Here is a 26112-nt window from a genome sequence, read left to right as displayed (position 1 = left end):
CCACCTCCCCCTGCTCCTGAGGGCGATCAGGGCCGGCAGCCACCACTTGCACCCACTGCCGGCGCCAGCCCCCGCTTGCACCTGCTGCTGATGCCGGAGCAGCCAGTCGTGCCTGGCACCGGCCCTGATCGCGTGGTGCCCTCAGTGGGTGTGAGCAGGGCCAGCGCCGTCAGCATGTGGGAGCGATGGCGGCAGGAGCAGGGCTGCGGTGGGAGGGGCCGGGCAGGGGTGCGGAAGATGGGCCGACACCTGCCCCTGTGCCCACCACAGCCTCCCAGCCCACAGTTCCTTTCAAGGTGCATGAATTCGTGCACTGGGCCCCTACTAATATAATAATAACTAAACCACTGTGGTCCCAGGCACAGCACAAAACATTTTCTATTTAATCCTCATAACAGCTTTGTGAAGTTGGTAGGCTGTTATCCTTATTTTACAGATGGGGAGGCTGAGGCCCAGAGAGGCAGTGGGACTTGCCTTAGGTCTCCAGCTGATACATAGCAGAGCTGGGATGGAATCCCAGCTGTTTGGCCCTAAGTCTGGGCTCTCAAGCATGGCACCATCCTGCTACTGTGATAGGATTGTCTCTAGTTGCCACTGCAGTGGCTGTTATCTTTAAAATTAGCTATCGTGGCCCTGACTGGTTTGGCTCAGTGGATAGAGCGTCGCCCTGCGGACAGAAGAGTCCCAGGTTCGATTCCAGTCAAGGGCATGTACCTTGGTTGTGGGCACATCCCCAGTAAGGGGTGTGCAGGAGGAAGTTGATTGATGTTTCTCTCTCATTGATATTTCTAACTCTCTATCCCTCTCTTCTTCTCTGTAAAAAAATCAATAAAATATATATTAAAAAATATATAAAATTAGCTATCGTGGATTGGTGGTTTAGTGGGAGAACTTGGGGTGGGCCAGAGTGGAGTCTTCCAACAGGCTGAGCCAAGTGACTGCTAATTCCGGAGCAAGACAGAGTGAAAACTTCCTAGGGGGCCTTCAGCATCTGGCATGTGGCTTTACGTGCTGCTGTTTTCACTCAAAGAATGATGACAGCAGTAATAATACGGAAGAAGGAGCAGTAGCCAGTGGCTAGCCTCTCCCCCATCATTGATTGTCAACAGTCCAATGAGAGATGAGTGGCTGACAATCTGAGAGGTGGAGTGATTTCCTCAAGGCCACACAGTCAGGAAGTGATGGTACTGTGCTCTTGACTGCTGGCCATTGGTGGTTCCTTCTTCAATACCGCCTGCTCCTGGACCATCTCCATTGGATGCTGCCTGACAAGGATGGGAGAACAGTGCTCTCCCATCGGAGTTGAGGCACCTTGGGGTAGGGAGACAGCGAGCGGGGATGCTCCTGGGACAGAAGGATCTGGGCAGGGCTAAGGATGCCTCTGGGGAGTGTTGGAGCATGCTGGTGGCTTTCCCAGTGTTCTGTTCTTGGCTTTCTGTTCAAAAGATGGGAGTGAGAAGAGTAAGAGAAACTCCCTTTCGGCTTTTGCAGCACGTGGAAGATGCAGCGTTTTCCTGGTGAGAATCCTAAGCGAAGCATCATTTTCCTTTGCTTAATTTGCTCCGGCCCTGGCCTGCCTTCTAGCTCTGGTTGTCACCCAGATTCCTCGTGGCCCTTTCTTCCACTTCTGGATGTACTCACACACCTTGTGCAGGGACTGACTTGGATCCTGCTGTGTGCTCCTTAGGACACCGTTCCCTCCTGTTTCCACATTGGCAAATCGTGGCCTCTTGGCCTTTCTTAGATTTACCTGCTTCAAGATGCCTTCTCTGAGCTCCCCAGTGGAAACAACAGTAACACTAACTTCCACTAAGAGTGGCTGCTGGGTACCCATCTGTCTTCACATGCATGAGTTTCCTGCCATGGTGAGCCAGGCAGGCAGCCTTCATTGATATCTATTTCTCTCACTCACAGGCTGTGCTACCTTGAGCAAGTTGCTATACCTCTCTGTGCCTTAGTTGCTTCCTTTGCAAAAGGGGACAATAGTGCCCACTTCAAAGGGTTGGGGTGCAGATGAAATAATTTAATGTGTGGCTGTAATCTTCACGATGACTCTGAAGAACAGGGACTATTGTCCTTGCCGTGAGGTTAGGAAACGGAGTTTTCTTCCCCTGGGCATTGCGAATGAACCCCTCTCCTCTTGTCACTTATGTGGCACATAATGCTTCAAAATTTTGTGTGATAGCCAGTTATGCACCCATCCTACCTCCTGCACAAGATTCCAGGCTTCTTGAGGGCTTCTGGAGGCCTGCTTTGTAACAAGAGTGGAACCAAAAACATCTCTTGGTTCAACTCCAGATAGAAAGCAGGCCTCAGTAAATGTGCTGAGGAATGGATGACAGGTTGATGGGGCTCTAGGGTCACTAGGTATTGGTGGCCGGGGTGGGGCAGATGAATAAACTGTTAAGGTCTCAACCAGGGTGATTGTGCCTCCCAGGGGGCATTGACAATGTCTAGAGATATTTTTGTTGTCATGACTTGTGGGGAGAATGTTACTGGCGTGTAGGGGGTAGTGGGGCCAGGGATGCTGCCAGCCATCTTACCATGCACAGAAGCGAGAATTATCAGGCCCCAAATGTCAGTAGTGCCAACAGTGAGAAACCTTGGGTAAAGGGGACATGTATCTAGTTACAAGCAACATAGTAATGGGAAAAGACATCACATTTAAATGTTTTTTAACAAATGCAAACATGTCCTTTCTAGATGATGTATCTCTTACTGAGTTGATGAAATGGGGTCTTTGTGTATTTATTACTTTTTTTGGACGAGGTACTAAAGACAGCATATGTAAGGTGAAAATTGCCCACATTCACAATGACCCTGGGTCTTATTCATCTTTTTTTTTATAGCTTTATTGAGATATATTTCACATTCCATATAATTCACCCATTTAGAGTGTACCATTTGGCAGCTTTGTCATAGTTAGAGTTGTACATCCATCACCACAATTGATTTTGGAACATTTACATCACCCCACTTAATCATCTGTGTACTCTTTTTGTTTTTATATGGTATTGATTTTCTTTTAGAGAGAGAAGAAGGGAGAGGGAGAGAGATAGAAACATGGATGAGAAACACCAATTGGCTGCCTCCTGTGAGCCCCCTATTGGGGATTGAGCCTGCAACCTGGGCATGTGCCCTGACCCGGAAATGAACCAGGGACCTCTTGGTGCATGGGATGATGCTTAACCAACTGAGCCATACTCGCTGGGCCCTTTGTGTTCTTAAGATCTGGTGGGGTGTCTGCCTGGTGTGGTGACCACAGATGTTGGCTGCATCCACTTTACAGTTTGCTGAGACTCACTCTGGTCTCTCATAGACCCCACAGGTGCTTCCTGAGTCCTGCCACATGCCAGGAGCTGCAGTGAGTGGGAAGCAAAACGTGGAGGGGCAAAACCTGGGCATTCACTGCCCTTGTGGAACTGATAGTGGGGAGAGAGCAAGATACAGAAAATATAATCTTCCTATATAATAAGAGAGGAATATGCTAATTAGCCATTACGCCCTGCGGCGTAACGACCAAGCGTGTCAGGACCAGATCATGGATCCGCAGGAGGGTGGGCCAGCGGGGTTCAAGCAAGCTTCGGAGAGCTACAGGAGGGGGCAGGGCAGCAAGCTATGAGGGGGAGGAGGGGAGCAGGGGGAGCTACAGGAGGACGGGGCAGCGGGTGGAGAGCTACAGGAGGGCGGCAGTGACCTACTAGCGCACGGATTCGTGTGCAGGGCTACTAGTCTATAATAATAAAAGCATAATATGCTAATTAGACCAGACAGCCAAACAACCTTCCGGATGTCCTTCCGGATGTCCTTCCAGATGACCTTTTGGATGACGCCGCGGCTGCGAGGGCCGAGTCCCATGTACAAATTTCGTACATCGGGGCTCTAGTGTATAAAATAAATGGCATCAGATTGACTCATACGAAATTGTTAGCACCCAAAGACTTTGGACCTGTATCTGGGGTTGGCAGACTTTTTATGTAAAGGGCCAAGTGGTAAATACTTTGAGCTTTGCAGGGCAATAGGCAACATGGAGTGACTGCCCTTGGCATTAGACAAATCATCTGTTTTACATTTTACATTCCTACTTTGGCATCTGTACAAAAGCAGGCAGAGGTCCAGTGTGGCTGGGTGAGTTCAGCTTTTTTAGATGTCACATATAAGTGCGATCATACAGCATTTGTCTTTCTCTGACTTATGTCACTTAGCATAATGCCCTCAAACTTCATCCATATTGTTGCAAAATACAGGATTTTCCTCTCTCTTATGGCTGAATAATATTCCATCATATATATGACATTTTCTTTATCCATCCAGCCATCAATAGGCAGTTTGTTTTCATGTCTTGGCTATTTTGAATAATGCTGCACTGAACATAGGGATAACATTTCAAAGATGTCTCTCTGAAATAAATGATGATTTCATTTCTTTTGGATATATTTAGTGATGTTTTAAAGACTAAACTTCCATAAGGGTTACTGGGCCAGCAGTGATGTTTATTATTTTTGATTCTCACTGTGCATCTCTAGGTTATCAAACTTAACCCGGGCCACATTGTTTCCCACCTGTGAGGCTGGTGAGCGAGTAAATGAAGGCTTGTTGGTCTTCAGGTCAGGCTTCATCGCGTGTGTTTCTGGTTTTGTTTTGTTTTTAGCCTGAGTGATTTCTAAGGGCATTCATTGGGTCATTGTTGGGACTACCAGAAGATTGGCAGCAACCCAAGTGGCGGGCAGTAGGGACCTGGGTAAATACAGTTCCACTCATTTAGTGGAGGAGTGGGGATGCTTCCAGAAAGGAGAAAGAAGCGAAGGCAAGGCCAGTCTCCAAAATCCAGATTTTAAGTGAAAACATCATGGGTTAGTTGGCATAATACTTCTTGTGTAAAGAAAGGGACAACGAAGAGTGCATAGTTGTATTTGCTTGCATTTGTATAACAAATTCCAGAAGGATACAGGAGAAACTCACAAATATCGTTTCCTTGTGTATAGGGAGGGGGTGCATGGGACTGGGCAGAGAGCACTGGGCTCATGGGGGAGAGGGAGGCAGAGCAACACACTCACATACCCACATATTGAAATTTGAGTTGTGTACTGGTATTGCCTATTAAAGTGAAATTGGAAACTAATTTGTATTTTCCCTTGTTCCCAGCTCCTGTCCTTCAAAAGCATTTACTAAGCAGCTGCACTGCAGGGGAGGCAGGGATGTAAGCCTGCCCTGGGAGCGCAGGTGCTGCGGAGTTTGACTCAGGCAGGGCGCGGGCAGGTGAGGCAGCGCCCGCACAGGGCTGTTGAGCACGAATGAGTGAGTGTCAGCTTGGTGAGGGCACCAATCAGCCCTTGTTTCCTGCTGGCTCTGTCTGTATTGCGGGCTGTATGGGCCTCCTGTGGCTGCTAGAACAAATCACCACAAACTTATGGCCTAAAGCAGCACAGACTCACTCTCTTAAAGCCTGGAGGTCAGAAGTCCAAAATGCAGTGCTGGGGTTGCTCCTGGAGGCTCTCGGGGAGCACCCATTTCCTTGCCTTTTCCAGCCGTTAGAGGTGGCCTGCATGTGTCCACCTCTGCTTTTGTTGTCACATCTCCTTCTCTGACTCTGACCCTCTTGCCTCCCTTTCTTCCCTGATTCCAGGGGTCACACCTGGATAATCCAGGATGATCTCCCATCTCCAGATTCTTAACTGAAGCACCTCTGTCACGTCCCTTTTGCCATGTAAGGTAACATACTCACCCATCTGGGGGTGGGGATGTGGACATCTTTGGGGGACTCCTCTGCCCACTACTCCTGGACAGCATAGTTCCTGGCACATAGTAGGGGCTCAAAACATCTTTATTGGACGAAAGGAAGAATCATTTGGAAATGACTCTTGGCTGGAAATGTGGAAGGGACACAGTAAGGACTGGATCTGGAAGTAATCACAGTAATGGCAGAGGCATATATCGAGCACCTACTGTGTGCTCAGGCTTAATTAAATGCGTATTTGCATCTTCTCAGTAGTGTTCCCACTTTACAGATGTGGAAACTGAGGCTTAGTTGCTTGCCTAGAGTGACATGGTGAGGTGCAGACACCTCATCCACCTGATGTAGGCTGTGTCTGGGGAATGATACTGTGAAAATAGGGCTTCTCAGCCTCAGCATGATTAACACGTGGAGCTGAGTAATTCTCTGTTGGGGATAGGGGGTAGGAGGAGGCTGTCCTGTGCATTGTGGGTGTTTAGCAGCATCCCTGGCCTCAATGGGCAAATGCCTCTACCTCCATCCTCACCCCAGTAGTGATTCCAAAAATGTCTCCAAATATTGTCAAATGTCCCCTAGTGGTGTTGGGGAACTTGCCTTTGGTCAAGAACCACTACGTGAAAACATAAGATGATGACACATCAAATCCATGGTCCCCAAGTCACTCTGAGTGAAAGGCAAAATCCCTACAATGGCTTGTGACTCTTACACTGTCTATCCCTGCCTCTCCCCCGCCTTCCTCCCTGACTTCATCTCCCATTTCTGTGGAGTCTTAACAGCTTCTCTGTTACTGTTCCAAAATGACGGATATGTTCCTACCTCATTTTCTTTGCACCTGCTGTTTCCTCTGCTCTCCGCTAAGGTTCTTCCCCAGGTGGCTTACTCCCTTGTTGCCTTCAACAAATACACCTTTTCAGGGAGGACTTCTCACTTCTCTGAGCCTTTTTTTTTATTCTCTCTCTCTCTCTCTCTTTCTATATATATATATATACACACACACACACACACACACACACACACACACAGGTATACTACATCTATCAATGTCTCTCTCTCTCTCTCTCTCTCACACACACACACACACACACACACACACACACACTATATCATCCTAATATATAAAAAGCCAGTGGCCGTCACAACCGAAATAACCAGACGGACGACCAAACAACAGGCTGCATGGGGTGACAAGGCCGGCAGGGGGCTTAGTGAGGGATGACCAAATGACTAAACAGCGGGCTGTGTGAGGCAACCAGGATGGCAGGGGGAGGCAGTTGGGGGCAACTAGGCCGGCAGGGGTGGGGGGGGGGTGGGTCGGGGGGCAGTTAGGGGCAACCAGACTGGCAAGGAGGGGGGCAGTTAGGGGCAACCAAGCTGGCAGAGGGGTGCAGTTAGGGGTAACCAGGCCAGCAGGAGGGGCAGTGAGGGGCAACCAGGCCAGTGGGAGGGCAGTTAGGGGTGACCAGGCTGGCAGAGGGGGGCAGTTGGGGACGACCAGGCCAACAGGGTGGACAGTGAGGGGCGACCAGGCTGGCTGGGGGGGGCAGTTTAGGGCGACCAGGCCAGCAGAGGGGGGCAGTTGGGGGCGACCAGGCCAGCAGATATCTATCTATCTATCTCTCTGTCTGTCTGTCTATCTATCATCTATTTGATCTATCTTTTATCTTGTTTCCTCCTGGTCTTCTCTCCTCAGTCTGTCAGCTCCAGGGCAGGCCCTTTGTTCACTGCTGCGAACTCAGCACCTAGAAACATTGCTCAGTAAATGGATGAATGTTGTCAGTTCTGCCGACTGCTATGTCCCCAGACACACTCCTGTGCGTGGCCCATGTCTGACCCCTCTCAAGTCCCTGGAAAGTGACCTGATGGAGGATTTGGCGAAGCTCCAGAGTCTGATAAGTGGAGAGGAAGTGGCTAGAGATGAACTCAGCAAATGGTTGCGCCTGGATGGGGAATGAAGACAAGTGTGTGCCTTGTAGGGGCCTCACAGTACTTGCTGGGAGAGTCCAGGGCAGGTCGGACCAAACTGCCCTCCGCCGACACCCGGGAACTTGTAATAGGCAGCTGTGGCCGTTTTCTTCCCGGCACTGGTGGTCCTGTTAAGACAGGTGTTTTGGTTTTTGCATGTAACTCCTGTCCCTTTCTTACAAAGAGGTTCAATTCTGCATCCTGGGCTTGAGGATCCATTAAGGATTTGGGGCTTTTGCCTGGGCAGGGCCATGCCCTGCCTTTCTGGGCACTGGGGGTAAGGTATGGATATTGCTGTAGGCCTCCCCCCTCCCAATATTTCTGGGTTTTATTCTTAGCTCTGGTGAGTCAGAGGGGAGGGAAGGTCACAGCTCAGGCCAGCAGTGGGCAGGAGACACCCCTGCCAGTGTGATACTGGCACGGGTGCCCGTCTCCCACTGTGCCACAGGCAGCTGCTTGACCTTTCAGGAGATCCCTTTCAGGGATGGTGGTGGGCAAAGGAAGGCCCCATGCTGGCTCTCTAAACAGATTAGTGTCCAGCAGCCCAGCGTGTCCCCTGACATAATTGTGGCTTTCCAGCTTCCTTTTCTTAGCTTTCCTTAACTTCAAATCCCCCCCTCCCCGCCTTGCAGGGGATCTGGCACCTGGGTCAATTTTGACTGTGGCTTTATAGATGGTCTGTTGCCTGGCCCTGTGCCCATCCACTGTGCCTAAGCTGGCAGGCGGACATCCCCCTAGGGGTCCCGGACTGTGAGAGGGTGTAGGCTGGGCTGAGGACCCCCACCCCCACCTCTAGTCATTAAGAAGTCAACAATCAACACAGCAAGTGTTGGCGGGTTTGTGGAGAAAAGGGTACACCGTGCACTGTAGGTGGGGATATTGGGAGGAGCACTTTGTGAAGTGCATGATTGTCTGACCACTGTGCTGGATACCTGAAACTAATGCAAAATAATACTGAATATAAACTGTAATAAAGAAATTACTACAGAAGGATGACTACCAAAAAAGTATAAAGATTCATATTCTTATTTTGATAAAGTATAACTAATTATAATTAAATAATAAAACAAAGAGCTCGGTGTCAGACTCTCGTGGGTTCAAATCCCAGCTCTGCCTCTTCCTGGCTCTGTGAGCCTGAGCTAGTTCTTAACCTCTCTGGGCCTCAGAGTCCTCCCCAGAAAAGTTCTAATAGTCTTGACTTGTGAGGTTTAAATGGACTCATGCTTGGAAAATAGGACTGTTCCTGCCGGGCAAATACTGCTGTGATAAGCGCCCGATAAATATGTGCTTTCTCTTTGTTCCCAGCTCAGCATTAAGAAATTTCTGCCTCTTAAATTCCTGCTGGTGCTGTTTATTTACTTGAAGTGTGAACTCGTTGTGTTATTGTTATTATTATTTTAGGGTGAATACATGCTGAGTAAAAAATTCAAACAGTACAAAAGATAATAAAACAAAAACTAATAGTTGCTTCCTCTTACCAGCTTCAGCCCTACCCCCTGGAGATAATCACTGTTAGCTTTTGTTTTTTCTTGTCTCCTTCTAAGAAAATTTCTCTGCCTACACCAGCATCTGAATACCCTTTAATGCTCATTTTAAACGGGAACCATAGTACATGTACAAGATTAAAAAAATGGAACTAAAACAATAAAAGAAAAAACAGCAACACAAAAACATGGAACTAGTGCATTTTCTATTAAATAGAGGCATCTACACTTGGATTCAATTTCCTGGCTGTGTATGCTGCTTACAGGTTAATGACTGGGCCTCAGTATTTGTATCTGTAAAATGGGTTTAATTATAGTGCCTGTCTCCCTGAGTTGTTTGGGACGTTTAAATATGATGTAAAGCACATAGCTCAGTCCTGGCATGTGCTACTAAGAACCTTAATCCATCCTCACTCTTCTCTTTCCATCAATGGAAGAAGGTGGCACATGTTTCTTCATTTCCTTCAGGTCTTTGCCCAGAGGTTTTTTCTGTCCACCTGTGTGCCATGCCAGCACAGCCAAGGGTTCGGTGAGCCTGAGGAGGAGCAGTGAAATATTAAAGAAAAGACAGACAGAGAGAATATAGCTGGGGCTCGGTGGATCTCCTGTGCCTGGATGAGGCCACAGAGAAGGATCCAGACAGCAAGCTGAGGCTTTATTTTATAGTCAGAGAAAAGCAAGGTAGTGGTCTCCATAGTTGCAATGTTCTTGTGAGTTTCACTTATTTTGGCAGCACTTGCTGCACCAACCACAGCCCATTAGCTACCCAGGAAGGATCTAGGGCAGGGGTGGGCAACCCCTGGAATGCGTGCCAAAAATGGCACGCCAGTAACTTTTGCTGGCCTGTGAAACCCTCTCTTATAATCTTCCATTTACAATTTTTTTCTTAATATTGACTTTTTTATTTTTCAGATAAATTCAGTGTAGGTGCATCTTAGATAAATAATTTTACATAACAAGTTATCTTAAAGACCATAGACATGGATTGACGAGAGAGGGGAAGAGCAATTTCTACGCCTCTGCCTTAACTCTCCCTGCCTTCCTAGATCCGACCAGTGTTTTTATTTCATCCACATACGCTTGTGAATCTTTGTTCTCAGTGATGAATTTTGTTAAGTCTCATAATAGGAGTAGCCTGACGGATGAAAGTAGTAGCTCGTGCATATCTCTGAAGGTCACGAAATAGAAACGTGATGTAAAATCTCTGTCATCAGTGATGGAGCAGAAAGTCCCACTGATAATATCAAACGGAGTCATAAAGTTTTCTGTCGGACTATCAGTGTACATGTATACATTAAAAAATAAATGTATTTTTCATCATCACATACTGTGTTTTTGTCGCTCAAATGAATTTTATTATTTCTTCAAGGTTCTTCACATACGTACACCTTAAGAGATATCAAGTAGGTGTAACATGTTCTCAAAAAATTAGGGCATGCAGAAGAATTTTGAGCCAGAGATTTTTTTGGTTTTGGCACACACTCACAAAAAGGTTGCCCACCCCTGTGCTAGGGGGCGGCCATAAAGTCAAGCTTAATTATGCTAAGAGGGCTCTGCCCTCTAAGCTGGGACTTGTTTGTGGCTCTGCCACAGGTCAATTCGAGGCTTAACTCTAGAGCCGCTCCCTACACACCTGATATAAAAATAGCAACCACTTCCACCATTATTCTCTGCCTCCTTTATTCTTTTCCTGGGCACTTGTTGCCATGAGACATACATATAGCTATCTGTTTAGTATCTGCCTCTGATGATAGAATGAAACTCTGTGAGAGTAGAAACTCCATTTACCTGCAAGTGGTATTGGCACATAGTAGTGTCCTGATTAAATAATTGTCCACTGAGGGATAGAAACCCGACTATCGCAAGCTTTTGAGATGATTGAATTGGAAAAATGGATGTTCAAACCCCAGTGGAATGCCTGGTGCATAGTAGGTCCTTGTTTCTAAATCTTGAAGGAGCAACTCTGTCTCCCAGATATTGGTGACACTGAGCAGCAGCTCAAATTCATAATCATGTCCTCTGCCTGTTGTCCACCTGTCCTCCGCTCTGCAGCATCCCCTCCTATCCTGGCTGGGTTCTGATCCGGGCTGTTTCCCTTGTCTCCCCGCAGGCCCTGACCACATGTCTCCCTGGAAGCTGTGTCAGTCAGGCTGGAGCAGCAGGGGTGGGGAAAGTACTGCAGAGGCCCCGGCTGAAGCGTGACTGGGCTGAGAGAGCCGGTCAGCATCAGGGTTAGTTGGCATGAGGCCACGTCTTGGGCCTGCCCAGGGCCACTTCTTGCCTCTCCCTGGCATGATTCTGGTGGCTTCTGGATCCCAGTGGTGCCCCTGGGATGTCATAGAATGTTTAGGGTGGACCAGTGTCACACTGAGGGAGCATGGTAGGCAGAATAACGGCCCCTCCAAAGATGCCCATGACATAATCCCTGGAATCTGTGACGATGTTAGGTGGCATGGCAAAGGGAGTGAAGATGCAGATGGAATTGAGTTTGCCATCGGCTGACCTTGAGATGGGAGATTATCCTGGGCTATCTGTCTGGGCCCACACTCACCACAAAGGCCCTTGAACAGGGCGGCAGGAGAGTGAACCAGGGCCATGGCAGCATGAGGAGATGGCTGACACTGCTGGCTTTGAAGGTGGAAGATGGGGCCATGAGCCCAGGCATGTGGGTGACCTCTGGAAGCTGGAAAAGGCAAAGAAATGGAGTCTCCCTTAGAGTCTCCAGGAGGAGCACAGCCCTGCCTGCTCACACCTTGACCTTGGCCCACTGAGACCCATTTCAGATTTCCTATATCTGGAAGGGTCTGATAAAAATTGTGTTGTTTTACGATGCTAAGTTTATGGTAATTTGTAGCAGCAGCAATAAGTAACTGGTTCTGAACGTCATCGTCCTGGTGATTTGAGGACTCAAATATTCCTCTTGGCCCAGATTCCCCATTGGCAAGAGCACGTGCTCCTGAAAGCCCTGTTAAAATGTATGCATTACCCGTCACCAGGAGCCAGCATGGGGGTTTGGGGACTCAATCAGGCTTCCCAGGTTTGAGCCCCAGCCTCATCACTTATTAGTTGGGTGATTTGAGGCAAGTTATTTGATTTCTCTGTTCTCAGTTTCCTGGGGATCTAAACAGCCTTCCTTGCCCTGACTGGGTGGCTCAGTTGGTTGGAGTGTTGCTCCATACACTGAAAGGTTTGGGGTTTGATTCCTGGTCAGGACACATACCTACCTAGGTTGCAGGTTCCATCCCTGGTTGGGGTGCATATGGCAGGCAACCAGTCAATGCTTCTCTCTCACATCAATGTTTTTCTCCCTCCCTTTCTAAAATTAATAAAAAATATTCTTCGTGAGGATTAAAAAAACAAATCTCTCTTCTAGGTGATCATGAAGATTAAGTGAGTTATTCACATAAAATGCAAGAAGCAGTGCTTGGCACATTGTGCTCAGTTAAAGCTAGCTGGTATTATTTTCAGTAGATCATCGTATTAAGGCTATAATGCTATGAACTTCTTTTATTTTTATTACTGACAGAACTAAGATTACGGTTAATAGCTCTTTATAGAGCATGGCTATAGACACTGAGCTGAATCCTGTGTGTATGTAATTTTATTCTTTAGAATAGCTTTTGGAGATAGGTATGCTTAGCCTTAGTCAGTCATAGATGAGGCTCAGAGAGATTGAGTAACTTGTCTAAGGTCACCCAGTGGATAAATAGAGAAGAATGCTGGACCCGTAAGAAAAGGGACAAGCGGATAGACAGTCTATCAGAATTTGTTTTACTAGGATACTTTGTATTGTGAGAGCAAATTCATTTTCAACTTGTGTGAACAATAAAGTAAATTTATTGGGAATTCCAGTGGGAGGGTGGGCTGCAGGTGAAGCTTGATCCATCTGCCCACAATTACACTAACCACCAGGTTTTTTCATCTCCATCTTTTATGACGGCAGCTTCCTTCTCACACTGGCCATCGTGGTGCTTCCCTTCCTTTCCCCTCGCAGCACTCGGTGCTTCCCTTGTAAATGGCTGAGACACCTGTAAACTCCACATCTTCACCCTGAAACTTTGGCGACAAGAGAGGATGTATTCTTGCTGTGGTTGGCTCTGTTTGGGTCAGGTGCCCATTTTTTAAAAAAATTCTCACCTGAGGATATTTCCCCATTGGCTTTTAGATAGAGTGGAAGGGAGAGCTGGGGGTGGGAGCAAAGAGAAACATCGATATGAGAGAGATACATCGATTGGTTGACAGAGGCCAGGGAATCCAGCCTGCATCTGAGGCACATGCCCTTGACCGAACTGAACCCAAGACTCTTCAGTCCACAGGCCAATGCTCCATCCACTGACCAAACCTGCTGGGGCTCAAATGCCCACTTTTGAACTAATCACCAGCATGTGAGTAACGGCCTCTGTTGATTGGCTGATGCTAATGAGGGCCTGAGTGTGTGGCTGAGAATAGAGGGTTTGTTTATGAATGAGAGCCAGGGGCTGTTGCCAGAGAAGGAGAAATGTGCATGGGGGTTGGGGTGGGGACGACATAGACCCACTGCAGCATGGCCTTTGGGAAGATGTCTTATTTCCTGGTGCCTCAGTTTCCTCATCTGTGAGATGGGGATAACAGCAGCGTCTCTTCTTGTGAGAACTGAGTAGTGTCCTAGGCGTGGGAGACTTGGAGCAGCGCTCAGAACATGTTGGTTGTCATTATTCCGCCCAGAGAGAGAAATTTCATGAACTTCCAAAGCTCGTGGGCCAAGCTGATTTGGACTTGTGCCCCAGATCCTGAATGTCAGGGCTGAGGGCAGGGGGCGTAGAAGGCGTCTAAGCTGTGGAGGTGTCCTGTGAAGAGAAGCCTCTGTCCGGGGAGTCTGGGGGTGCACTTTCTCTATTGACAAGCCCTGAGCCAGCCCCCCCACCCCCAAACCCCCCGCCCCCGCTCGCCCTTGGATCGCAGTGCCTGGGCCAGCGCTGGGGACTGTTTCCTGGTCTCACATTTCCTGGGCTGAATTTCATTTCCCAGCAGCTGAGGGTGGACAGAATCAGAGCAGAGGTTCCATCAGCCTGGGGTTGGAGGTAGAGAGTGAACGGCAGACTCATCCTTCCTTAAGCCTTATAATTAGGTCTTCAGCGTTTGTTGCACCCACCCCCTGCCCCCCTCACCCCGGAAACACCAAACAGAGGGGCCCACACTGCTTGTCTCCAGGAGTTTGGACAGTGGAGACATCCAGGTCCCAGCCGGCGGGGAACATGCAGAAGGTCCCCAACACTCTTATCTTTGCTCCTGTGACAGTTGTGGTCAGGGACACCGTTGGCTGGGTAGGAGCAGTGACAGGCCGTGTGGGGGCTGGGGGTGGGACAGCCTGCGTTGGCTGCGTTCTGCAGCAGTGAAAGTTCATGTTCACAATCCTGTTTCCCCTTTTCATGCTCCCCCTTCCTTCCTGGCTCCATCTCCGCCCTCTGGGTCAGGGCCCAGGCATCCGGCTTTGAGCAGGAAGCTGCCCTCTGAAGAGTCACCGCCTTCCTTTGCTAAGCATTTCTGTGACCCCTCCTTCCTGGGCCCCGCATCCTTAGATCCCCCATTTCCTCTTGCTCACTTCTTCACTTCAGCTCTTCTTTGTCCTTTAAGCTTCCTGACTCTGGGCAGTGCTTGTGGGAGAAGTGGTGACTGTTACTAATTATTAGTAACTGCTACTTGTAGTTAAGTGACCTGCCCAGGTTCACATAAGGTCAGGGCCTAAGTTTTAATCCCTATTCACTCCACCAGAAAGCCAGGGATCAGTGCTAGGTTGTACTTGGATGGATTTTTATTTTTTAAAAAGTAAAGTAGGAAATAATACCTGGGGGTGGGGCATGGCTTGGGCCACTTGTTTACTTAATAACCTCTGGGGCCTGCTGGGTAGCAGGACAGTAGTCACAGGTAAATACAGCACGGAACTGGCACGGAGGTCCTTGCATGGCCCTTGCAGGACAGAGATGTTGACAGACATATAAGAAAACCATTGCAGGGGAGGACAGGCTGTCTCATGGTTTAGGGAGTGAGGAAGGCTTCTTAAAGGAGGGACCTGAGTTGGGTTTTGAAGGATGAATAGGAGTTTGTTGTGATGGAAAGACATTCCAGGGAGACCATATAGTAAGAGATATGCCAAAGAACCACTCATTTGTCTATCAGCTGGGCAGAGACCATGGCCTTCCTGAGTCTCCAGTGCCTTGAGCAGTGTCTGACACATGCCTGGCAAATGCTTATTTGAGTGAATGCCTCAGTTGACACATTGGGGAAAAGGGCAGGAGAAACTGTAGAAGGAACAGATGGAGCTTGAATGTGGAAGGCCTCATGAACCGTAGCAGGGATCAGCTCTCAGAGGTAATAGGGAGCCACTGGAGGAGAGAGAGCAATCAAATCTGTCCCATATATTAACACACATATTAAAGTCTATGAATTTTCCACTCAGCACCTGAGTGCTTTTATTTATTTATTTTTTAAATTTGTTTTTCAAGTATACTTCTAAAAAGTGACCTTACAAATAAGCGTCTTTGTGTGTAATGTGAGGCATGTACCAGTTATTTATTCAAGGCTGCATTGTTTGTAAGAGCAACCCAATGCCCAGTCAGCAGGAGACTAAGTAAGTAAAGTAAAGTCCTACAGTGGAGTATAAATCAGCCAGCACAGAGAAGAAGGAAACTGTTCATGTGCAGTGCAGGACGGTCTTTAAGACCTATTATTAAGAGAAAAAAAGCAAAAGCAAGATACAGAACAGTAAATGGAGTATGCTTCCTTCCATTTGATAACAGAAAATATATATTACTAGAGGCCCAGTGCATGAAATCGTGCATGGCGGGGGCGGGGGTCCCTCAGTGAGCCTGCACCCTCTCGCAGTCCAGGAGCCCTCGGGGGATGTCTGACTGCAGCCTTAGGCCCACTGCCAGTAGTCGGACATCCTTAGTGCTGCCCTGGAGGTGGGAGAGGCTCCCGCCACCGCCACTGTGCTCGCCAGCTGTAAGCCCGGCTTCTGGCTGAGTGGCACTCCCCCTGAGGGAGCGCACTGTCCACCAGGGGGCAGCTCCTGCGTTGAGCGTCTGCCTCCTGGTGGTCAACGCGCGTCATAGGGACCCGTTGTGCTACCGTTGGTCAATTTGCATATTAGCCTTTTATTGTATAGTATTTTTGTTATATATGCATAAGGTATGTTCTGGAAGGATACATAGAAACATAAAATTCCTCTAGAGAGAGCAACTGAGGGATTAGGGACCAGAATGGGAAGATGGCCTTTTCTCATCCTTTGTTCAAAAATAAAAGTAAGCTATCAAGAATAAAGCAGATCTATGTTATTGGTAAAGATCAGTTTCTAATATTAGTTAAGTAAAAAAAGTAAGGTAAAGGACATGTATGTACCTTTTAGGGAGACAAAATAGATACACTATTTGGAAGATAATCTAGAAGAATATACAAGGTGTTAGCAATGGTAGTTTTGCCTGTGGGGTGGAATGGGGGTCTGTGAGTTCAGGGAAGAAGGCTTATTTTTCACAGTATACCATTTTGTGTAATTTGAAAAAATCCAGTACATAAATGTATTATCTATTAAAAATAAATACAGCCGCCTGGTGTGGCTCAGTGGTTGAATGTTGACCTATGCACCAGGAAGCCACTGGTTTGATTCTTGGTCAGGGCACATGCCTGGGTTGCGGGCTCGATCTTGGCAGGGGATGTGCAGGAGGCAGCCAATCAATGTTGATGTTCCTCTTTCATTGATGTTTCCATCTCTCTCTCCCTCTCCCTTCCTCTCTCTCTAAAAATCAATAAAACATATTTTTTTAAAAAGATAAATACAAAGAGAGAGAGAGAGAGATGGATGGATGTGTGGGTGGGTGTGTGATGGGTGGATGGATGGATGGATGGATGGGTAGATGGATGTGTTGTGTGGCTGGGAGATGGAAGGGTAGGTAGATGGGTGGATGGATAGACAGGTATATAAATGGATAAGTTGGTACATGGATGGTTTGGTAGATGTATGGATGGATAGACTAGTGAGTGGATGGATGGATGGATGGATGGATGGATATTTAGATGGGTGGGTTTACAAATGAGTGGGTAGATATATCTATAAATGCATATATGGATATATAGATGGGTAATATAACTTTAGCTGTAGTGGGGAGAACTTAGTGGGGCTGAAATGTCTCGCACATGAACCGAGCTTGTATACATAACTGTATATAGTAGGCCCCACCAGTATTTTCTTATTAGAAGGGCAAATTCCTATGGAATGAGCTTTTCCTGGCAATTGCTCAGAAACCGTACTGTATATAATAAACACCAACAGTTGAATCCTTTTTTTCCCACCATCACCTTAAGAATTACAAGTGATGTGAAACCAGTTAAAATAAAACCGGTCTTTGATTTAAATAACTCATATGATCAAATTTCAAATGCCCAAGTTCATAGAGGCATGAACTTTGTCCTAAGACAGTGGTTCTCCACCTGTGGGCTGCAACCCCTTTGGGGGTCAAACGACCCTTTCACAGGGGTCGCCTAAGACCATCGGAAAACACAAAATAATTACATATTGTTTTTGTGATTAATCACTATGCTTTAATTATGTTCAATTTGTAACAATGAAAATACATCCTGCATATCAGATATTTACATTACGATTCATAACAGTAGCAACATTACAGTTATGAAGTAGCAACGAAAATAATTTTGTGGGTGAAGGTCACCACCACGTGAGGAACTGTATTAAAGGGTCGCGGCATTAGGAAGATTGAGAACTACTGTCCTAAGGGTTTCTTTGTGTTTAGAAGTTGCCTAGCTAAATACCTTTGTGTGTGTTAATCACTTAAAGTTTACATTTCATTGATTTCTTGTTTTTGGTTCTGGAAAAAACCCGTTTATATCATAATATCATTTATCAATTATACATTCAAAAAACCAGTTTACTAGTAGGTACTTGTTTACATACCTAGATCTCTCTTTTTTAAGTCAGAGTCTTTATTTTAAAATTATCTTTACCATTTTTAAGTGTATGCTTCAGTTGTATTAAGTGTACTCACCTTGTTGAACGTAACTAGGTCTCTTTTTTGAAATGCTTGGAACATAATGTTTTGATCATATTGTCAAATGTTTTTTTTTTTAAGTGAAATGATCTGCTTGTTCCCATCACGTTCTCTTAACATTCGTTGATGTGCCTTTAAAATTTGGACAGAGCTGTGAGGTTTCAGGTTTCTTGGAGTTCCTTGGTGATCTTGCTGGGGGAAGGCTTGGCATCAGGTATCTGGAGAGAACATCATCCAGTGGTAGACAGAGAAACCTAGGAGAGATGTGGGCCGCATGGAGACTGGCCAACTGAAACACACAGACCCTGTCCCAAGACTGGCTCCTCCCCAACGCCTGCTGGTGGTTCTGAAGCAGGAATATGGGCGCAGGGCTGCCATATTTTCTGATTTTTTAAGAGTAGCCAGAAATCCAAATTTTTATATGAAGTTTTCTGATTTGAAATGTTTTGCAGTTAACCTAAATTTTTTTTAAAAGTCTGCTTAAAACAACAATAAGAATAAAACATCTGCGGTCAAATTGGCCTGCGGGCCACCTGTTTCCAATCTCTAAGTTTATCTGATATAATCAAAGAGATAGAAAATTGAGACCCCCAAATAAGGTAATAACTTTTCCCCAGGTTGTGTAACTGGTCAGTGGTCAGATGAGGATTTGAATTAAATTGTCCATTACTGAAGACTGACCGCGGATTGAAGTTTATTCTTGGGCAGATATACTTGATCTATATATGTCTATATCTATTTATCTATCTGGTATGTCTCTTTAACAAAATATAGGTGGTTTCTTAAAAAAATAAAATAAAAGTACTTACAACAAACTTGTTACCAAGGATGGACAGCTTAGTCATTAACTGCAGGGACCCAGAACCAAATTGCCTGAGTTTGAATTCCGCTGCAGATCTTACCAGCTGTGTAATACTAGACAAGTCATTGAACCTCTCTGTGTCTCAGTTTTCCTATCTGAAAAAGGAGGGATAAAGTACTTATAGAATTAAAGGGGATAATACATATGAAGTAACTTAAAATAGGGCCTCGCACAATTTAGGTGTTATCGGTGATGATGATGATGGTGATGGTGCTAATGGTGGTGATGCTGATGGTGCTGATGGAGCTGATGAAAATGATTGTAATAGTAATGATGGTAATGGTAGTAATGATAATGGTGAAGAAAATGATAATGGTGAGGGTGAGGAAGAAGATTAGAAAGTCCTCAATTCACAAGATAGTAAAGTAGGAATGATCCATATGACTAAAGGACTCCTCTGTTTACAGGGAAGTACCCCTGCAAGATTCCTTTAAATGGATGTCTCCATCTTTGTACAACAATGGAATTTGCCATAGTTCCTAGGAACCTGTCTGTTATGTGGAATGAGGCATCTCTTATTCCTGATCCCTTGTGTCATAGTTTTTCTGGCTACTGAACTCTCCAGGTTGCATATTCTGCCTGAGAGGGCTTCAGGAGCAGGGGTCTTGTTTGTTTTTCTTAAACCCCATGACAGCTGGTTTTTTAAAAAGTATTTTTATTGATTTTGAGAGAGAGAAAGAAAGGGGAGAGGGAGAGAGAGAGAGAGAGAGAGAGAGAGAGAGAGAGAGAGAGAGAGAGAGAGAGAAACATTGATGTAAGCGAGAAATAAAACATCAATCAGCTGTCTCCTGCGCACCCCACTACTGGGCATTGAGACTGCAACCTGGGCGTGTGCCCTGACTGGGAATCGAACCAGCAACCTTTCGGTGCACAGGACAACACCCAACCAACTGAGCCATACTGAGCCAGGGTGACAACTAGTTTTGAATTACACACAAACCCCCATCACTCTTTGGCACACCCCATTGACCCTGTGCTTGTGTTTGTTTCTACAGGACTGGAACGTCACGTGGTACACCAGCAATCCCGACTTCACCAAGTGCTTTCAGAACACCATCCTTGTGTGGGTGCCTTGTTTTTACCTCTGGGTCAGCTTCCCCTTCTACTTCCTCTATCTTTCCCACCATGACCGGGGCTACATTCAGATGACACATCTCAACAAAGCCAAAACTGTAAGTCATCATGGGTAGAGGGGTGTTCCTGGATGGGGGAGTAGTGGTTGGTGAAAACTAACATGTTTCTTCTACTTCATTGGCCCTGAGTTCCTTTTTCTAGAAGACTGAACAGTGATGTGGTAGATAAGACTGGGGCCCTGCATTCAGACATGGGTTCACTTATCATCTCTGTCCCTTACTAGCTGTAGGACCTTGAGCACATTTCTTAATCTCCATGAGGCTGTGCCACTGGGCCCCACAGAACACCTACTACATTAGGCCATTCTACCAGGACTGGGAGACACAGAAGATCTACCTAACACATAGAAACAAACTCAGAGAGGCAGCCAAAATGGTGAGACAAAGAAACATGTCCCAACAGAAAGAACAGGAGAAATCTTCAGAAAAAAGAACTAAATAAAACTTGAAGGCAAGCTATCGGGATACAGAGTTTAAAACAATGGTGATGTGGATGCTCAAGGAACTTAATGAGAACCTCAACAGCATTAAAAAGGACATAGAAACCATAAAAAAGAACCAGTCAGAAATGAAGAATACAATAACTGAAATGAAGAATACACTAGAAGGAGTCAACAGCAGATTTGATGAAACAGAGGATCAAATCAGGCATTTAGAAGACAAGGTAGCAGAAAACACCCAATCAGAACATCAAAAAGAAAAAAGAATTCTGAAAAATGAGGACAGTTTAAGGGTTCTCAGGGACAACATCAAGTATTGAAAAGAGAGAGCAAGGGATTGAGAACCTATTTGAAGAAATAATGAAAATTCTTCCTTCACCTGGTGAAGGCAAAATACACACAAGTCCAGGAAGTGCAGAAAGTTCCACAAAGAGGCCCACATCAAGACACATCATAATTAAAATGGCAAAGGTTAAAGACAAAGAGAGAATCTTAAAAGCAGCAAGAGAAAAGCAGTTAGTTACCTATAAGGGAGCTCCCATAAGACTGTCAGCTGATTTCTCAATAGAAACTTGGCAGACCAGAAGGGAGTGGCACAAAATATGCAAAGTGATGAACAGCAAGGCCCCAAAACCGAGATTACTCTACCCAGCAAAGCTATCATTTAGAATCAAAGGACAGATAAAGAGCTTCTCAGACACACACACACACACAAAAAAGCAAAAGGAGTTCATCACCACTAAGTGAGTATTATAAGAAATGTTGAAAGGTCTTCTTTAAGAAGAAGAAGAAAAAAAGAAAGATAAGAATATGAATAATAAATTGGCAATAAATACATACTAGTATCTATCAACAATTACTATAAATGCAAATGGATTAAATGCTTCAATCAAAAGACATATGGTGGCTAAGTGATAACAAAACCAAACCCTTGCATATGCTGTCTACAGTAGACGTGCTTCAGATCTAAAGACAACCACAAACTGATAGTAAAGGGATAGAAAAAGATATTTCATGAAAATGGAAAAGAGCTGGAGTAGCAATACTTAATATCAGACAAAATAGACTTTAAAACAAAGGCTATAACAAGAGACAAAGAAGGACAGAGCAGTTCCACTTTGGGATATTTATCCAAAGAAACCCCAAACACTAAACCAAAAAGACATTTACATCCATATGTTCTTTGCAGCATTATTTACAGCTAGAGGCCCGGTGCACAGATTCATGCACCGGTGGGGTTTCTTGGTCTGGCCTGCGCCCTCTCGCAATCCAGGACCCGTCAGGATGTTGGAGAGCTGGTTTCGGCCCACTCCCCACAAGCCAGGCTGAGGGACCCCACCAGTGCATGAATTTGTGCACCGGGCCTCTAGTATGCATATAAGATCTTTGGTTAATCTCTTCCCGCCCTCCATCCTCTTCCTTTCCCTCTGAGATTCATCAGTCTGTTCCATGTTTCCATGCTTGTGGTTTCTGCTCCTGCATTGAGTGTCTGCCCCCTTGTGGTCAGTGCTTGTCAGAGCTACTGGTGGGTCGGCCCGTCAGCTGGTCGCTTAGGCTTTTATATATATAGATAGCCAATATATGGGAGCAATCTAAATGTCCATCAATACACAAATATATAAACAATATATAAATAGATATGTATAATATGATCCAGCCACAAAAAAGAATGAAATCTTGTCATCTGCAACAACATGAATGGACCCAGAGGGTATTGTGCTGAGTGAAATAAGTCAGACAGAGAAAGACAAATACCATATGATTTCACTTATATATGGAATCTAAAAAACAAAAGCAGAATAGAAACAGACTCATAGATACAAAGAACATTTTTACCTTTGCCAGATGGAAGAGGTGTTGGGGGCTGGGTCAAAAAGGTGAAGGGATTTAGAAGTACAAATTGGGAGTTACAGAATAGTTATGGGGATGTAAAGTATAGCATAGGGAATACATTTAATAATATTGTAATAACTATGTGTGGTATCAGATGGGTACTAGATTTATTGGGGTGATTACTCGTAAGTGATAGAAAGGTCTAATCACTGAGTGATTGTGTGCCAGAATTAATATAATATTGTATATCAACTGTAATTGAAAAATAAAAAATTATTTCATAACTGGAGGTACAGACTCCAGTTATAAAATTAGTAAGTCACGGGCTATAATGTACAGCACAGGAAATATAGCCAATAATATTGTAATAACTGTACAGTGACAGATGATTACCAGACATACGTGGTAATCGCATCGTAAGGTCTGTAAATGTAGAATCACTATGTTGTACTCTTGAAACCAGTATAATATATGTCCACCATGATTTAAAAAATAAAATAGGGCAAAAAAAGAAAAGTTTTTATCCTGAGATAATTTCAAACTATAGCCAAGTTGCAAGAATGATACCAAGGACTCGCCCTAGCCCTGTATCCTCGTTGCTCATAGTCACCAATTTTTAACATTTTGTCGTATTTGTTTTATCTTTATGCATACATTATTTAATTTTTCTGAATCATTTGAGAGTAGGTAGCAGCCACCATGCCCCTTTACTGCTTAATTTTTCAAAATATCTTTTCTTGAAGCATGGATATTCTCTTAATGTAACCACAGTATAATTACTAAATTCAGAAAATTTAACATGAACACTTAAAAGAAAAATCTGTCTATCTCCCCATTTTTCCAGTTGTCCCAATACTATTCGTTTGAGCATTTTCCCCCCAGTTCAGAATCCAGTCCAATGTCATGTATTGCATTGAATCATGTTGTCTCTTTAGTTTTCTTTAATCTGGAAGATCTCTTCTCCTTTCTCTTTTTTTATGGCATTGACATAATTGAAGAATGTGGGCCAGCTGTTTCATTTTCTTTTTAAATTTAATAATCTTGCCTTAGTCTTTTTTTATTATTAATTTATTTTTATTGATTTCAGAGAGGAGGTGAGAGGGAGAGAGAGATAGAAACATCAGTGATGAGAGAGAATCATTGATTGGCTGCCTCCTGCATACCCCTTACTGGGGATGAAGCCTGCAACCAGGGCATGTGCCCTGACCAGGAATTGGATGGTGACCTTCTGGTTCATAGCTTGACACTAAACCACTGAGCCACATCGGTTGGCCAGGGGCCAGTTATTTTATTTATTTAAATTATTTTATTTTTTTTAAATATATTTTTATTGATTTCAGAGAGGAAGAGGGAGAGAGAGAGAGAGAGAGAGAGAGAGAGAGAGAGAGAGAGAGAGAGAGAAACATCAATGATAAGAGAGAATCATTGATCGGCTGTCTCCTGCATGCCCCCTACTGGGGATTGCGCCTGCAACCTGGGAATGTGTCTTGACTGGAATCGAACCCAGGACCCTTCAGTCTGCAGGCCGATGCTCTATCCATTGAGCCAGATCGGCTAGGGGTGGGCAGTTATTTTAGAGCAGTGGTTCTCAACCTTGGCTGCACATTAGAATCACCTGGGAATCTTTTTAAAATCCTGATTTCTGGGCCTCATCCTCCAGAAATTCTGTTTCTTTGTTATGGGGTGGGGCCACAACATTAGTAACAAAGAAACAGAATTTCCGGAGGATGAGGCCCAGAAATCAGGATTTTAAAGAGATTCCCAGGTGATTCTAATGTGCAGCCAAGGTTGAGAACCACTGTACTAGAGGGATGTCGTGTCTTCAATCTGTTATATCTAGGTCTGCATGGCAAACAGCTCGGTGATGGAGTTAATTTGTTCATTTAGTCAAAGTGTCATCTGGTTTCTCCAGTGCACAGTTACTATTTTTCCACTTGCAAGAATAAGCCTTCTGAGGGGAAGAGACTTAGAGCATGATCTATCCGGCTCCTCATTCCACTTTTTCCTGTTGACTTAGATGCATCTCAGTAGTTTTTTTGTGGGCGTGTTTTTTTGCAAGGCCCATGCTTTATGAACACATTCTCACAGGTCTGAATTTTTTTTTTTTTTTATTGATTACTTAGAGAAAGAGGAAAGGAGAGGGGGAGAAAGAGAAACATCGATCGGCTGCCTCCTGGACACATCCTGACCGGGGATCGAACTGGCGACCTTTCAGTGTATGGGACGGTGCTCAACCAACTGAGCCACCCAGGCCAGGGCTCTGAATTTGATACACAAGATTATTAGTTCATTTTACAGTTTCTGAAATCAACTGTTCAAAAGGTAAATTCTGACACCATGGTTGACATAGCAAAGGAATATATCAAAACAAAGAAAAACTTCACCCAAATACTGACATTTAAAAGACACATTTGTAAAATATGCTATTTATTAAGTATACTTGAACAAAGTATATGTGGAATGAATTCCATTCATTATGGAGTTAGTCTCTACTAAACACTTATTGACACGAGAGAAAAGCCCTGGCATCTGAGCACTTGTTTTCAAGTGTTCCCAGTCTGTGCTAAAAAAATGAAACATGACAATAATTTCTGAGGCACTAATTTGAATCTCAGAAGTGGAAGGGCTAGTATGTAGGGCAAATTACCGAGGAGTCAGAAAGGCTGGCGCCTGCAACTTAGTGTGGCTTTGCCGTTGCCTGAGTATCATCAGGGATGCAATAAAAGTCTCAAGAGGTCATTTAAATTTTATAATTATACTTCTCAGAAATATTTCAAAGCTACATTACCCAAGACTCATTCCCATAAACCCTTGGTAAACAGGAAAACTTCAATGATTTTACTGACGCTCTCTGTCCCTTTGCTTATATCGCCATTGAAACCTGTCTCATTCATACTCAATCCAAACCTATCTCAAAATGCAGTCTGCTTCCCTAACCTGAGCTAGATCTAATGCCTTCCTCTTCCTCTGGGAGCACTTTGTACTTCTCCTATTTGCCTTTAAAATGTGAGTCAGATCTTGTCCTTGCCTTGTTCAAAAACCTTCTGGTAACGCCTCCCCACAGAGAATGAGATCCAGAAGTCCTCACCGCTCCTCTTCAGCCATCTCCTACGAAGCCCGTTGCTCCTTCCACCGTAGCCATAACCCACTGATCACGTTCCCTAACCAGGCACTTGCTGTTCTCTCCGCCTGACTTGTTCATTCCCTTAATTGTTCATTTTTGGCTCTTCACTCAGATGTCACCTGATCAGAGAGGTCTTCCCTCACCTGTTTTGTTTTTCCTCAGATCACTTATTACCTTCTGGCTTTATAATATGTATTTTTCAGTTTGCTTCTTACCTGTTTCCATTCCATTAGAATCTCAGCTCCATGAAGGCAGGCACTTGTGTCTTTTTTGTTCACTTTTGGATCCTTGGCACCTTGAAAAGTATGTGGCCCATTGCAAGCCCCCAATACATTTTGACTGGATGAATGGTTATTGTGAGAGAGGCCGTAGGCAAGCTGCTGGCATTGCTGATATAGATAACGTTTAGACAGATCTTGTTTTCAAGTGCTGGGGCAAATAGTGACCAGACCAGCCGTGGGCAAACTACGGCCTGCGGGCCGGATCCGGCCAGTTTGAAATG

At 45.1% G+C, this 26112-nt stretch overlaps 1 protein-coding gene across 3 annotated transcripts in view; it reads left to right on the top strand.

Annotated features, from left to right (window-relative positions):
- The window catches only part of ABCC1 (ATP binding cassette subfamily C member 1), a 143990-nt gene that overhangs the window by 17581 nt on the left and 100297 nt on the right, over nt 1-26112 (top strand). For all 3 annotated transcript variants that reach the window (XR_004967433.1, XR_004967434.1, XM_036308386.1), the window contains exon 2: nt 20076-20252. Coding sequence is in view for 1 of the 3 variants with exons in the window: in XM_036308386.1 (XP_036164279.1) it covers nt 20076-20252 (177 nt within the window). In the remaining 2 variants the exon portion in view is untranslated. The remainder of the gene's footprint in view (nt 1-20075; nt 20253-26112) is intronic.

This window comes from Myotis myotis, unplaced genomic scaffold (genome assembly GCF_014108235.1).
Source record: "Myotis myotis isolate mMyoMyo1 unplaced genomic scaffold, mMyoMyo1.p scaffold_m19_p_5, whole genome shotgun sequence".
Taxonomy (NCBI): domain Eukaryota; kingdom Metazoa; phylum Chordata; class Mammalia; order Chiroptera; family Vespertilionidae; genus Myotis; species Myotis myotis.
Note: the sequence above shows the minus strand (reverse complement) of the source record. Positions and strands in the feature narration are given on the sequence as shown.